The sequence below is a fragment of the Anser anser genome (genome assembly GCF_964211835.1).
Source record: "Anser anser genome assembly, chromosome: 7".
Classification (NCBI taxonomy): Eukaryota; Metazoa; Chordata; class Aves; order Anseriformes; family Anatidae; genus Anser; species Anser anser.
In genome coordinates, this window is record NC_139727.1 from 41,748,673 (window position 1) to 41,763,055 (window position 14,383).

General features: G+C 45.0%; 1 protein-coding gene across 44 annotated transcripts in view; it reads left to right on the forward strand.

Annotated features, from left to right (window-relative positions):
- Positions 1-14,383, forward strand: part of ALDH18A1 (aldehyde dehydrogenase 18 family member A1) — a 58,764-nt gene that overhangs the window by 24,696 nt on the left and 19,685 nt on the right. For all 44 annotated transcript variants that reach the window (XM_083843301.1, XM_083843298.1, XM_083843299.1 and 41 more), the window contains 9 exons: positions 89-162; positions 388-487; positions 1,590-1,810; positions 5,024-5,161; positions 5,268-5,463; positions 5,628-5,749; positions 8,358-8,544; positions 10,048-10,143; positions 10,771-13,850. In XM_083843301.1, the coding sequence (XP_083699427.1) occupies positions 89-162; positions 388-487; positions 1,590-1,810; positions 5,024-5,161; positions 5,268-5,463; positions 5,628-5,749; positions 8,358-8,544; positions 10,048-10,143; positions 10,771-10,952 (1,316 nt within the window). In that variant the 3' untranslated portion in view covers positions 10,953-13,850. The remainder of the gene's footprint in view (positions 1-88; positions 163-387; positions 488-1,589; positions 1,811-5,023; positions 5,162-5,267; positions 5,464-5,627; positions 5,750-8,357; positions 8,545-10,047; positions 10,144-10,770; positions 13,851-14,383) is intronic.

Here is a 14,383-nt window from a genome sequence, read left to right on the forward strand (position 1 = left end):
TTAGCGTTCCTTTCCTTCCACATGGGCTGTAACCTTTGTCTGCATGTCTTGTGGTTGTATTTTTTTGTTTGTTTGTTTGTTTTGGCAGGCCCTACAGTAGAGCAGCAGGGTGAAATGTCTCGAGCTGGTGGCAGGACCCTGGCAGCTCTGCAGCCTGAGCAGGTGAGAGAACAGTATGTGCTCACTCTTTAAGGTTGGGAACACGTGGCAAGTCTTAAAATACAGGTTTATAACACAAATGAGTCCTGGAAAAAATCAGCTGGCTCCAAGCATTCAGGGAGTCAAGACAGTGAGAAGATGTGTCCGCAGAAATGAGCTGAAGTGAGCCAGATGTCAAACACCATGGACTTCATATAAGGATGCAGTTCAGAAACTTTTCTCTTTCAGAGAGCGGAGATTATTTATCGTCTTGCTGACTTATTAACTGATCAGAGAGAAGAAATTCTCTTGGCAAACAAAAAGGACTTAGAAGAAGCTGAAAATAAAGGTAATATTATGGGTCCTTTCATGGTACTCCTGTTGTCATGAGCTTTTCTGGGCCTCAAAGGAAATGAGCAGAACTAGAATATTCTGTCACCTGCAATTGGATATTATGGCTGTCACAGGTTAGTGAGCCGAGGACTTAGAGAGCTTGTCAGTGGAAACAGCTGCAGCTTCCATAATTACATGAGAGATGTCTTCATCAGAGAAGACAGAGAGGCCTTTGAAAACAGCAACCCACAGCATTGTTTAAAAAAATAAAAATAAATAGTGTTTTCTTTTGCCAAAGGAGGCTCGCTTTAGAAATTAAATATAGCAAGTATCTTCCCTGTTATCGTCATGCATGAAATAGCATGAGTATCTCCTGGGCTGGTTAACATAATGTTTGGCCCCTGCGGGGAACGTTGTTACTTAAAAATGATACTTTCCAGAAAGAACCATATTACCTTCTGACTGAGGAAAGTACAGTTCAGGCAGCATAGACTAAATCCATTCTTTTGTGTTTGAGTGGTGCATCAAGAAGCTGGTCTTGGGTTAGAAAACGTGTGAAACTGGCACATCAGAAATTGTAATGTTCAGTAAAAGACATATGGCAACCATTTTTTACTGATCAGAATGCCTGGAGGGACATTTTTGAGTAAACTTCCTACCTGAATGTGTTCAGACTAGAAAACTCTGGCAGTTCTTGCCCAATCTGAAATGCTATGTGTTCCTCTGCTCTTTGGGATTTCTATCTGTGAAACAGAAAGATGCAATTACTGCCCAAACCGTCCAGGAATATTGCAAGGGTAGAAATTTCTAAGAAATTCAGGTACACAGTTGTATAACAGTACTAGAAATAGGACAAACTTTGTCTTTGTGGATGTTACTTCCTATGCAAATCATTCATATCATATTAGGTGTATATGTGATGGTAGGTGAAATCATTGTCAAATTTGAGCAGTTTTATTGTAGCTACTAAACTTAATGCTTTACATTGTTCATCCTAGGTAGGTTTCTTGCTATGGTGTGAGAAACAGCTGAATTTTTTCCTAGTTTGACCATTAGGTCACTTTACTTGAAACTAGACAAATACATCTATCTTGAGCACAATTTTTTCTTTCTTCTAGGAAGATTGGCACTTCCTTTGTTGAAACGTCTAAGTCTGTCTACATCAAAGCTGAACAGCTTGGCTATTGGGCTACGTCAGATTGCAGCATCTTCACAGGACAGCGTCGGCCGCATAATTCGGAGAACACGAATAGCAAAGGATCTAGAGTTGGAGCAGGTGACAGTGCCTATTGGGGTCCTTCTCGTGATTTTTGAGTCCCGTCCTGACTGTCTTCCACAGGTATGTGAGGAGGGCAGAGAGATCTTTGATAACGAAAGTGTATTTCTATTGGTGAGTTACTGGAAGGCTGCAAGAAGTCTTGCCTCAGAACACCTTTGCTTTTATACTTCTGAAATGAATTTTGTTGTCATCCCAATTTTTTTTTTCTACAGACACATTCTTGGGACTTGCTTCTGCAATGTCGAGAGTTATTCAGGGTTGGTTTTTGATACCCAACATAGAGAGGGAGTTAGCTTACATTCAGGTGGTGCAGTTTCTGCATGTGTCTAATAACGCAGGTTCCCTGCTTAACTTGCAACTTACGAGGTTCCTACCAATGAGCACTTTCCTGTCCACGCCGAATACAGCTGAGTTGCAGGCTACAATTAAACATCAAGTGTTTAATATAGATTGTTAATAACAAATCGCAACTGTTAAGAATATATGCTAAAAAAAACTAGCACAGAAAGTAGAAGCTCTAGGCTGTGAGTGGTCGGTCCCATACTGATACTGCATGTTTGCACTGAATGCACAGAATGATTGCTTTTACTCACTTGTGGAGCGATGAGTCTAGGCTCTCACTGCTAGTATTTTTAGCAAGACTGATTGAGCATTTCTCTAACGTATGAGCAAGTGTTTGAGGAGCAAGTGATGGGTATGGGCACTTAGAAAGAGACTGCCAAAGGGCAGCTTCCTATTTTATAACTGAATTTTGTGAGTGTTGGTCCTCGTTACATAGTGAAGGGGAGTATGCTCTAGGCAAAGTTCATGTGAAAGGAAAAGGCACTAGTCTCCCTTGTCTGCCATTATTACTTCCTTGCTGCTAGCTCTGTTCTTCATAGAAAACCAGTATGTTTCCTTGTCACATTCTAGTCTGCCTTCCTAGACTCCAGCCTTTGCCTCCTGGGTCTCTTGCCTTGCATAGCCAATCTCTCCGCTTCTCCTCCTCTTCTTCATCTCATTTGTAAACCTTTTATCAGGCTGGTTCTTACTGGCTTCCCACCCCCAACCCCCTGACCTTTTTCTATTTTTTCCTTTTTTTCTATTTTTTTTTTTACAGACTTAGGATGGCGTGTCTTGTTAGTTACTTTTCTTCCTGCCAGCCCCCATCCTCAAGTTCTCCGATGCGACTTCAGAGGATCATCTTTGATACCTCTGCATCTGAATAATACGGTTTCTGTCCCATGCTGTAGCTGACAGTAGGAGGGACTCTGCATGCAGAGGAGAGGTTGCTTCCTCCATAGTTTCCTATTGCATCTCATACTGGTTTGGGTAAGCAATTACAGAGGAAATTTGACTTCTCCATGGAGAAGTGTGTGCCTGACAGCTAGCTGGAGACAGCACACACGGACTTGAGTCAGTGCTCAGAGTTCAGTCTTGAGTTGCAGTAAAGGTAAAACAATTGCAGACTGACAGTTTAGCTTCTAAGGAGCATATACAAATAGCACGTTTGCCTCTGATGCTTAAAAGGCGAGGTTCCGAGATCATATTTCACGGACTGCTTCCTATAGATTTCAAGAAATCCAATCGTTCTGAAGTATAGCCATGCTCTATTATTGTTGAAAGGGAACAAACTGTTTTGAAACCCATTACAGATTGGATTTTTTTATTTAAATAAGCTTGTCTCTGCAGCTTTCCTTTGTGATGCTGATCTTTGGAGAGGCAGATTCTTAACAGGATACAATCAAATTGCATTTTAATGTCTAGTTTTATATGTTAAAGACACACAGTATCTGGGTACGGCAAGGTTCCTAGATCATTGTCATTTAGTCTATCTTTCTGAAGTATTCCTAATTTTTTCAGTATTCTTTTCAAATTGTGGACAGCAGGATGAGGTAGAATATCAAACATGGTAACTGTTTTTACCCAGAGGACACTAGTAGGGAAAAGGAGTTGGTCTGAGGTGACTTTGAGATGCTTAAGAGGTTGGCCCTTGAGAACCTCATGAAGTTCAAGAAGGCTAAGTGGCTGGCAGTTCAACACTGTCATCAAGGCACTCCCAAGAATGAATACGGGCTGTGTGGTGAGCAGGTTGAGAGCAGCCCTGCAGAGAAGGACTTGGGAGCGTAGATGGATGAAAAGCTCCACATGAGCCAGCGATGTGCAGTTGCAGACCAGAAAGCCAGCTGTATCCTGAGCCATATCAAAAGAAGTATGACCAGAAGGTCCAGGGAGGTGATTCTCACTCTCTACTCCACTCCTGTGAGGCCCCACCTGGAGTGCTGCATTCAGCTCTGGGGACTCCAACATAAGAAATAAATCTGTTAGAGCAGGTCCAGAGGAGGGCCACGAAGTTGATGGGGGCTGGAGCACCTCTCCTATGAAGACAGGCTGAGAGAACTGGGGTTGCTTAGCCTAGAGAAGAGAGGGCTCTGAGGAGACCTTATAATGGCCCTCTAGTACCTAAAGCGGGCTTTAGGAAAGCTGGGGAGGGACTTTTTGTCGGGGAGTGTAGTGACAGGACAAGGAGTAATGGCTTTACAATAAAAAAAGGGTAGTTTTAGATTAGATAAAAGGAAGAAATTCTTTACTATGAGGGTGGTGAGGCACTGCAACAGGCTGCCTGGGGAAGTTGTGGATGCCCCATCCCTGGAAGTGTTTAAGGCCAGGTTTGATGGGGCTTTAAGCAATCTGGTCTAGTGGGAGGTGTCATAGAATCATAGAATGGTTTGGGTTGGAAGCGAACTTAAAGGTCATCTACTCCCCCCTCCCCCCGCCATGGGCAAGGACACTTTCTGGTTATAAACGTGAAATCAATGCGATAAAAAATAAAAGGCTTATTATCTATAGGGTTTTTCTCCGACACGCTTATCTCAAGTGTTGTCTACTTATGACTTCTGTTTTAGACAGCACAACAAAAATGTTCTTCGTAGGAAGAGCTTGTTAGCTACTTCCGGCCAGAATGATTAGGGATAAGAGTTCTTGCATCTGAAATAGTTTTATACAGCGACTGAATTTGTGCCAGAGCCTATGTTCAGGGTTTCCTTTGACTTACTCACTGCAATCTCCCTTAGCCAGTAGTACCCTGAAGCTCAAGTTTGTTCCTGAAACGTTAAGATACTTCATTTCTGGAGTTACATGTTCTGACTTGGAAAAATTTATTGGTGCCATATATTAATATTGAATAAGTCAGCAGAATTAAAAATCCTGTTCTTACTCTATTTTGCAGATGTTATTCTCACAGAGGAGTCAGATCATTTTTTCTCTTTTTTTTTTTTAATTCCTTTCTGACAGGTGTCTGCTTTGGCCATAGCTAGTGGAAATGGCTTGCTACTAAAAGGAGGGAAAGAGGCTGCATATAGCAATCAAATCCTTCATCATCTGACACAAGAAGCACTCTCCATTCATGGAGTCAAAGATGCAGTGCAACTAGTAAGTGTCTAGAATTAAATCAACAACTTTTTTTGCTGTGGCATGTATAAAAAGCACAGGCAGAGCTTGAGAATTCAGGCCATTGACTGTGTCACAACTTTCACAGGTGAATACAAGAGAGGAAGTAGAAGATCTCTGCCGTTTGGATAAGCTGATAGATCTAATCATTCCACGTGGTTCATCCCAGCTAGTCAGGAATATCCAGAAAGCTGCTAAGGGAATTCCAGTGATGGGACACAGTGAAGGGATCTGTCATGTGTATGTGGACACAGATGCCAGCGTTGAGAAGGTCACACGAATAAGTAAGCTGTGAGAGGGTGACTTGGATATCATGAGTGTAATTGAACTTCACATTTGGAATATGTGTTATGGTTATAATAATAACCATACGTAATAATAATTCACATGCTCTTCAAAATCTTTGTCATAAATGGTATGTAACCAATTATTTACTCTTAAACCTCAGTCAGAGACTCAAAGTGTGAATATCCTGCTGCGTGTAATGCTCTGGAAACACTCTTAATTCATCGAGACTTGCTGAGAACCCCGTTGTTTGATCAGATCATAGACATGTTGAGAGTAGAACAGGTTAGTCATGTATACATGTGTTGTTTTTTGTTTTGTTTTATTTACTTTTTTTTTAATTTTAGGAGCCTTTGGTCTTGCTGACATAGCCCTATGTAGTTTTATAATGACATAACACGTTACCCACATGTCTCTTTGTACACCTAAATGAACTTTCGGAGAGCTTTCTTGGCTTCTCCATGCAACCCCAAGCTTTTCCATGGGAACGATCTGAAAGCAGCTTCTTCGGGGTGGCTGCATGCCATTGCTGGGATACAACTACTTCCTTTTACATAGCAAAAAATCATTCTCTGCCTTGGAAGAACATATCCACAACCCCTTCTCTACTATTCTTAATTCTGACTTAATGGCTGGCAACCTCCCGGACACAAAGACTATTCTTATTGAATCTACTAACTTACCTTCTTACCTCAGTCATTTCCCATTTTATGTTTCTCCTTTTCAAATCTGCTTCATCCACATTTTTTAACATTTTGTCTCACTTGCCTTTATTCCCACCCATTTTCCCTCCCATTATTTTTCCATATTATTTCCATTCCCATTATTTTCCCCTCCCACTGTTCCACAGGAACAGTGAAAGGCCACTATCCTACATAATTGCTTTGACGTGTATAATGTTTTGTAGCAGAGATGCATCAGGAGAGAAATATTTGTGAAGTACTTTAAATTACACTTAAAACATGGATTTTTCACATAGCATTTGCATTTGGCAAATAGTGTATACAAGCAGTAATTCATGCAGGAACACGTGGTAAAATAGACAGGTCATGTTTTGATGATGATAAAAAGAAGTCATATTAAGAGAAGCTGGCCCAGATAGCTAGTCAGGAGCAAGTCCTCACTTATTTGTTGTTGGGTTTTTTCTTTTTTTTTTTTTTTAACGTCTGGTTTGGTTGTGGTTTTTTTTTGCGGGGCGGGGGGGGGTGCGGGTGGAAGGGTAAATTTATGGATTTTGTGTGAGGACTGGTGAATTTCCATGATCACCCACCATCTCCCACCCCTTAATACAGTGGGGAGGACTTGATGTTACTGCTGTCTAATCTGACTTGAGAACAGGAAACATGCAAATACTGGTCAGGATTTCATTATCAACAAAATTTATAGTTGCACAAGAAAATGCCATCTTACAGGCACCTTTCTTGAAAGCCTTCAAAGGTAGGGATTCTAATCAGCAATTCTGAAGTATCATAGAATACCCTGAATTGCAAGGGACCCACAAGGATTACCAAGTTCAACCCCTTGCTCCACACAGGACCACCCAGAAATCAGACCATACATCTGAGAGCGTTGTCCAAACACTCCTTGAACTCCAGCAGGCTCAGTGCCGTGATCACTGTCCTGGGAGCCTGTTCCAGTGCCCAGCCACCTCTTGGTGCAGAACCTTTCCCTAACATTCAGACTGACCCTCCCCTGTCACAGCTCTATGGCATTCCCTCGGGTCCTGTTGCTGTCACCTGAGAGAAGAGATCAGCACCTGCCCCTCCGCTCCTCCCTCTCATTGTTTAGGTGTCTTAGCTGCTACGATTAAACTCAGAGACTGATGATGCATTAGATCTTCTTTATCAGGATTGTAAAATAACTGTGAGTCCTTACCTTGTTTTGGGCCCAGTAACTCTTCTGTGTCTGAAACATACGCTGTGGAGAGGGTTGGTGTCAGTTTACAAAACAAAAGGATAAAAACAGGTAGTCTTTTGTAGGTGAGACTTGCAAACCTGGAAATAAGTTGCTTGCTACAACTACTTACAGACCACATACTTTCTAAAAATATAGGTACAAGGGCTAGGTGCAGTGTTTAGCTGTTTTCCCACCACTAGTGTTGTACTGTTCTCCAGCCAGATGTCTTTCTTTAAATGATGTAATTGCTTTAAATAATTTAAAATGAACCCTGAACTAGGAGCATGTCATGATCGGTAGCCAACATAGCATTTCAGCTATTGTGCCTTATTGCTAGTTCACCAATGTGCTCTCTGAAAACTGAGGCTATTTTTTTTTTGCACTGCATGTAGCAAACCTTTGATTCACAAATGTGGGTTAACCCCAGTCCAACAGCTAAGCATCACCCAACGCATTGCTCACTTTTCCCTCCTGCTCTCAAGTGGGAGGAGCAAGAGCAAGAAAGCTCATGGTTTGAAACAAATATAGTTTAATTAGCAAAGGAAAGAGGAAGAAGAAAGGGAAAAACAAAACAAGTGATGAAAATACAGTCACTCACCACCTGCCACAAATAGATCAGTGTCCAGCTCGTCCCTGAGCAATGTCTGCCTTCCTCGAAACTCCCTTCCCCTCATTTTTTATTGCTATGACATTATATGGCATAGACTATCCCTTTGGTCAGTTTGAATCAGTTGTGGTTATGTCCTCTCCTAACTTTTGGCACACCCTCGACCTTCTCACTGTGGGGGAAAAAGAGAAAGCCTTGAAACTGCGTGAGCACTGTTTAGCAACAGCCAAAATAGTGGTTTGTTTAAGGCACAAATCCAAAATGTAGCAGTACAGGGACTGCTATGAAAAAAATTAACTCCATCCTGGCTATACCCAGAACAACAAGCTGCACTTTTCACCTGTTAAGCACCGGTAAAATCTACAGCACAAAATACTTCTGGTATTGCAGGTGAAGATTCATGCTGGCCCAAAGTTTGCCTCTTACTTGACATTCAGCCCCTCAGAAGTGAAATCTCTCCGCACTGAATATGGGGATCTGGAGTGCTGCATTGAGGTTGTGGACAGTGTACAAGAGGCTGTTGAACATATCCACAAGTATGGAAGTTCTCACACGGATGTTATCATCACAGAGAATGGTTTGTGACCAATCTGTTTCCTTAAGCTTCTGCTTTGGTTTCACTGTGGGTTCTTGTTATTAGCATAGCTACTTACATTGCAGTAGTTCTCTTATCTTGGTTCTGTAGTAAGCATAATCAACCGGAACCCTATGAGCTAAATCTATCTATAGTTGTGTTTAATTCAAGGAAAACATGTTGTGTGCCCTTATTCAAGAAGCTGAAGGCATGTGTTTGAGCAACTGGCCAACAGCAAGTCAGCACATGCTCTTGTCAGGCAGATTGCTTTGTATTGTGCAGACTTACCACATCAGACAGTTTTGCAGAAACATCTCCTGAATCCTGGAGATGTCTTTAGGCCTCTGAAGGAGGAAGAGGTGAGCTTCTATAGAGGGAATAGGGATTGTAGAAAAGATCAGACTATATGTGTTTTGTCTTCCCACGTCACTTTTAAGTCCTGCAAACAAGGACCACAAGTGTTTTCTCCCATCTCTCCCAGTCCTTTATTTCCCAGTTCCGCATCTGTAGTGTAAAAGCTGCTTATATCTCAGTTCCCAGTTTCTTGCTCCTTTGATGCTGCGAACTTCTGTTCCTGTGTGCAGCTCTGTGCTTCTCCCACTCCTCTACATGAGGCTTGAACACTCTGACACTTCAAAACATAGCTAGAGCTGCTCGCAGCCAAAGGATGGCTCTCAGTACAAGCCTAAAACTTCTGAGAGTCAGCTACAGTAAGGTCATTTTGATTTGTGGTTCATCAGTGTGAGATTCAAGCAGGCATCTGTTTCTGCACCTTCTGCAGAACTTAAATGAGTAGCACCGAAAGGCATGCATTTGATACTGTAAGCCACTACCTGGTGCACTAGTGATTTACTTGGGTGTGTACTGGAGATAGAGTTGATCTTTAGCATTCGTCCCATTGCTGTGGGTGACTGACTTGCAGCTTACAGCCTTACAGAGAAAGGCATCCTCCAGAGAACTAAGGCTTGTACAACTCTGCTTGAGGTTGCTCCAGTCTTGCATGTTCTGTGTTGAACTGGGTTAGTTAGCTGATTTCATGTGGTGTTTCTGCATTCTGTTTCCTAAATGCTATTTTCAATATAAACTTAATATAGGACTTTCCATTATCTGGAACAGTTCCGTGTATCCATTGAGATAATGTAGAGCTGAACATGTAGTTTAACTGTCTGACTGCAAAATGTAGCTTGGGGCTGCTGTCACTTCTCCCCAGTCATACAACTATCCCTGTTTGCAAGGTCTAGACTGTAGTAAGAATTAGACATCTTTTCACTTTCTTCTTGTCTTTGCAAGTTCCTTGTAACATTTACAGTTGTGTCTATGTGATAAACATACTATGAAGAAGGTGTGTATGAACATGTTTTAATCCAGGCTGTTAAATACTGTCTGATAATGTTGCGTGTGAAAGTTCTGCTATTATATCTGTTCACAGTATGAGGCTGTGCCTATTGGACTGCATGATCATTCTGTATGTACTGTATCATATTTTCTGCTCTGCCTCTTTCTCAGAGAAAACAGCGGAGTTCTTCCTCCAGCATGTGGACAGTGCTTGTGTTTTCTGGAATGCCAGTACCCGATTCTCTGATGGATATAGATTTGGACTTGGTAAGTGCCTGTGGTGTGCAGGCAGCTAAGCACCACAAAGCCGTTCACTCACTCAGCAGTGTGGGAGGAAGGAAAGACTGGAACAAAACTGAGTATCAGTTACCTAAGTAAACAGGTGCACGTACTAGGAATTGCAGAAGACAAGGGAAACATTAATTCCTGAGGTAGAAACTACTAGAAATCTCTGCAGCAGGCTTGAACATGCAGTGTTCTGTGTGCTAAAAAATTGTATTTAGGGTTTTATAAGATCATACAATGGTCTCTTTAATAAGAGAAAAAAAGAAAAAAAAAAGGACATAAGATTGCAATCTTGACTAATTTAGTTCTTATTGTACAAAGGGTAAACCATCAAACAAATGTATGATATATGTAAGACATACGTACCTTTCTGGCTTATTTTTCTCTCTAAACGTGAAGCTGTAACAGACAGAAGTATAAACATTCCAATTTATAATAGTTAAGTTCCTCTAATCAGAACAGATAAAAATAACTTCTGACACTTGCGGAGGAGTGAAGGAAGGGAGGTCACACCGAATGACTGCTTCTACATAAAGATGTAGAGCTATATAGTACAAGGTTGAATATCTTCTGAGGATCAACCACCTTTATCTTGTGTGTTTTCTACAGGTGCTGAAGTTGGAATTAGTACTTCTCGTATCCATGCACGTGGACCAGTGGGAATTGAAGGACTCTTAACTACAAAGTGGTTACTGAGAGGGGACAATCATGTTGTTTCTGACTTCTCAGAGCATGGGAGCATGAAGTATCTCCATGAGAGCCTACCTCTCCCTCAGAGAAATACCAACTGAGAACACTGTGAGGAAATTCAGGGGTAAAATGTTTATTGAAGACGTTCAGGCTTCAGGGTGCTCTTTGGGGGGAGAGAGTTGTTTTTCATCTCCAGGATCATTGTTCTTGGTCACTGTGCGGTACAATGAATATGAAGTGATCCTATCGGTGACACACATTATTTGTTGCTGTCTCTTACTGTTTCCTTAGATAGTATTTGCAAACTGACCTTGCTTTTGTCAGAGAGGTTTCTTCGAAACATACAGATACCATAAGGAAAAGTTTAAATATCTGCTGCATTCTTTTCATCCCCCTGCTCCCCTCCAGCGAAGATGCCTGGTGGTAGAGTGTAATTTTTTTTCCCTGTCTTTAATTTGAACATCTGTCTTGGCAAACAAACTTGGTAGCTTTTCTTTAGTCATGTGATCATTGCAGCTCTTGAAAGCTCTAAAGCTTTAAGACACTTACTGTCTTTGTTTGATCACTCTCTGATTTCTATGCATTTGGAACATATATTTCTTTGATGTTTTGACCAAGCAACCTTTTTTAATCTAATTTCTTTGTATTTTTGACAACTGTAGATAAATAGCACAACTATATACAGTGTGAATTTTGTTACCTATTTCTACCAGACATTTATTTCTCATGGGTTTTGTACGAAATGTAATCTCTCCAAACCCGTCTTCCAGACGAAATACTACTTTGAAGTTTAAAAGAAGCTCTGAATAAATGCTTCCTTTTGCGTAGTGGAACAAGTGAACTCACATGTGCATGCTGCAGCCAGGGGCTCAGTGCAGCCCTCCATAGGTCAGGGTGGTTGGAGTGTCAAGGTGGATGGGGAGGGAGTGGAATGGTGCCACGCTGCAAATGCTGGCAGGGCAGGGAGAGGGATGGGTGCAGGCTGCACAGGGACATCCTCTCATGTGCATCCGTTTCTTGCTGCTAACTTGCCTCTGCACGCTTTGTTGACTGCTGGCATGTGCATGGTGCTCAGGAGCCAACATAGTGGCACGCAGGGCTTGTCTGGGCATCAGGGTGTCTGCTGGGTAGCTGTGTTACTCCACTCACCCATTTAGGACCATTGCACTCTACTCTGGAACCCTGAGAAAGCCATTATGCCCCACGCTCCTCTTGTGGTTCTGTACTCTCCTGAGACTTTGCGACAATTGCTCGCACTGAACCTGTACAGCATTGCAACCACAACTGGTGCTGCCCATCAATGACAAAAGCACTGTACTGCAGCACCCAGGGTTGTACGCCTGCAGTAGCATTCCCTGCAGTTCTTCTGTCCAGCTACCGCTGTTATTCCTTCCTCTGTCCCACTCGTCTTTTGATCTTTTTTGATTCCTCTGCCCTTCTCTGTGTCTGTCTTCCTCTATCCTTTCCCCTGTTCTCATAACATCTAATCTAACTCCCCTCTTTTAGTTTAAAAACTCCCTTGCCCTGTCATTATCTGTCTGAGCAAAAAGTTGCTCTCCATCTTTTTTTATAAGCCACCTTTAGGCACTGAAAGGCAGCAATCAGCTCTCCCTGGAGCTTTCTCTTCTCCACGATGAACAACTCCAGCTCTCTTGGCCTGTCTTCACAGGGGAGAATTCCCATCATTTGTTTTAACTTTGGTTGGGTTATCCATTTCCATTAATGTGAAAACGGTTAAGGCAATTACTCCACAACTACCCAAGGCAGCGATAGTGAGAAGCCCGCTTCCAGCATCCGTTCCCCGCAAAGGGATGAACGCAGGGCCGGCCGGCCGGACGCCGCTTGATGCATTGCCCCCCCAGGAAGGGGAGTCGCCGTGTGTCCATGGGTGCAGGTTCCGTAGCGGGGTGGGCGCAGAGGGTGCAGGGGCAGGGCATGTCCGTCGGCTGCTGGCCCTGGGAGTGCAGGGGCAGCCCTGCTGGGTGGGGGGGTGGCTGCCTATTGTGGGACCGGGGAGGCAGCCCTGCGCTGTCTTTGCTCCTCGGGCAGGGGCGGCCGGTCTGCGGGCGAAGCAGAGCAGTGGGCGAGCATGGCCGGGGCTGCTTGCGGTGGCGCAAGTGTGTGGGGGGACTGGGGGTTCCCGGCAGGACCCCCAGGGCAGGGGAGGGCGTCGGGGAGGCCGGGTGCCGCAGTTCACAGGGTTCTTTCACTTACAGGGGTCTTTAGGTGGGTCAGAGTCTATAGACTGATGCATTTCCAAGTACAGACTGGTATGTGCTTCTTTGTGAGGTAACAACTAGTAGGATCTGTTAGAGTAAACCAATCTAGTAATAGGTGCCTGTATTGCATGCAGCTCTTCTTCAGGTGAGTAATTGTTATAGCATGTTTACGGATAAGATGGCAGTGTTACTTGGTGTGTTTGCTTTGTGGTTCTGGGTCCCTTATGATTTTTGCAGGACTACAGGGCAGATGCTATGCAGTATGCTAAATGCACACTTCTATGCATTTATGGCCTTGTGGCATTTTTGGACTGCGGGACTGCAGGACTATGCGGTTTTTTTTTTTGTTTGTTTGTTTTGTTTGTTTTTTGTTTGTTTTTTTTTTTGCTTAGGGGGGCGGCTGCCAGGTCTACCCGGCGGAGGGTACCTCCCCTACCGAGCGCGGAGGCGGCTACGTGAATGGCAGGGAGCCGAGGACGGAAGTGACGTCAGGGCGTGCCTTAACTGAGGACCAAAGCGGCTCCGTGATTGGCTGCACCATGAGGGTGGATGTGGCGTCAGGGCGAGACTTCACTGAGGGCAGGAGCACTCCATGGTTGGCTGGGAACCCAGAGCGGAAGTGGCGTCACGACTAGCCTTAACTCAGGGCGGAAACGCTCCGTGATTGGCTCGGAGGAACCCAGGGCGGAGGTGCCGTGCAGGGCTTGCCGGCACTATGGGCGGAAGCTGTCGGGCCGGGCCGGGCCGGGCCGGGCCCCCGCGGCGCGGTGCCGCAACGAGGTTGGTGGTCGGTGCCGCCCCGGGCCGGGCCGGGAGGGGGCGAGGCGGCGGGCGGTTGGGGCGCCACGCGGTCGGCGGCTTCTGCGGAAACGGCCCTTGTGCGGGGCGGGGGCGGCGCCGTGCCGGAGCGGACCGGAGCGGAGCGGGCGTGCGGCGGGGTCTGCACTGCGCGGGGCTTCGGAGGGCTGGGGGAGAGGGGGGCGAAGCGGCGCGGGGGGGGGCGGTTGCGTGCGCTTGGCCGACTCCCCTCTGGGTCGGATGGACTGCTCCGTCCCGCGGCATGCTGGGAGCTGTAGTTCTGTGGTGCGCGGCCGGTCTTTCCCCGAGCCGGGGCCGGGGCCGGGCCGTGCGCGCCGGGAGGCGCAGGTTGCCGCTGGCTGCGAGCGCGGCTGCCGGCGGTGAGGCGAGCGAGAGCCTTCGGGGGCGCTTCCCCGGAGCGTCGGGCCGGGAGGGGTGGGGGCTGCGGCGGCCGGGCGCGGGTCCTCGCTGCGCTCGATCGTCGGGCTGCGCCTCGGAGGTTTTCCTCCCCCCGC